General features: G+C 66.9%; 1 protein-coding gene across 1 annotated transcript in view; it reads left to right on the forward strand.

The window, feature by feature from the left end:
* MNEG_8690 (hypothetical protein) overlaps positions 1-492 on the forward strand; it is a gene marked incomplete at both ends in the record, with an annotated part of 4,417 nt that overhangs the window by 2,320 nt on the left and 1,605 nt on the right. The window contains one exon of the mRNA XM_014042837.1: positions 64-218. Coding sequence (XP_013898291.1) covers positions 64-218 — 155 coding nt within the window. The remainder of the gene's footprint in view (positions 1-63; positions 219-492) is intronic.

The raw sequence follows: 492 nt of genomic DNA on the forward strand, positions 1-492 counted from the left end.
CCCCACACCTCGCCCCCCCACCACCCGCCGTTCCGTCTGCCGTCCTGCCGTCATCCCTTGCAGGCGACGTGAAGCCCAACAACTTTGTGCTCCGCAGCCTGTACCCCTCCGTCGCGCACATGATCGACCCCACCGCCCCCAAGGGCCGGCTCGACCTGTGTGCAGTAGACTTTGGCTGCTGCCAGTGTGCAGAGCCTGACGTATGCCTCGCCGGCATGGTGAGGACGGCGCAGCCGACTGGGTTCTTCTGGCAGAGCGGTCGGGGCGGGGCAGCTTACCCTCGTTTACTTCCTGACAGAAAAAAGGGTGCCCAGTCAGTCGGCACGGGCGGCGCCCCGCCTCACCGCGGCGTGTCGTTTGTCTCGCCGCGGCCTTGGTCTCTGCGGCTGCGGGGGCGGCCCGGTCTCCTCTGCGGGGCAACGGTTTCCGAGCCCTGACCATCAAAATAAACATCACCATCGTCGCGCCTGACCCGTCCCCGCCCCTTACAAC

This window comes from Monoraphidium neglectum (assembly GCF_000611645.1).
Source record: "Monoraphidium neglectum strain SAG 48.87 unplaced genomic scaffold scaffold01678, whole genome shotgun sequence".
Classification (NCBI taxonomy): Eukaryota; Viridiplantae; Chlorophyta; class Chlorophyceae; order Sphaeropleales; family Selenastraceae; genus Monoraphidium; species Monoraphidium neglectum.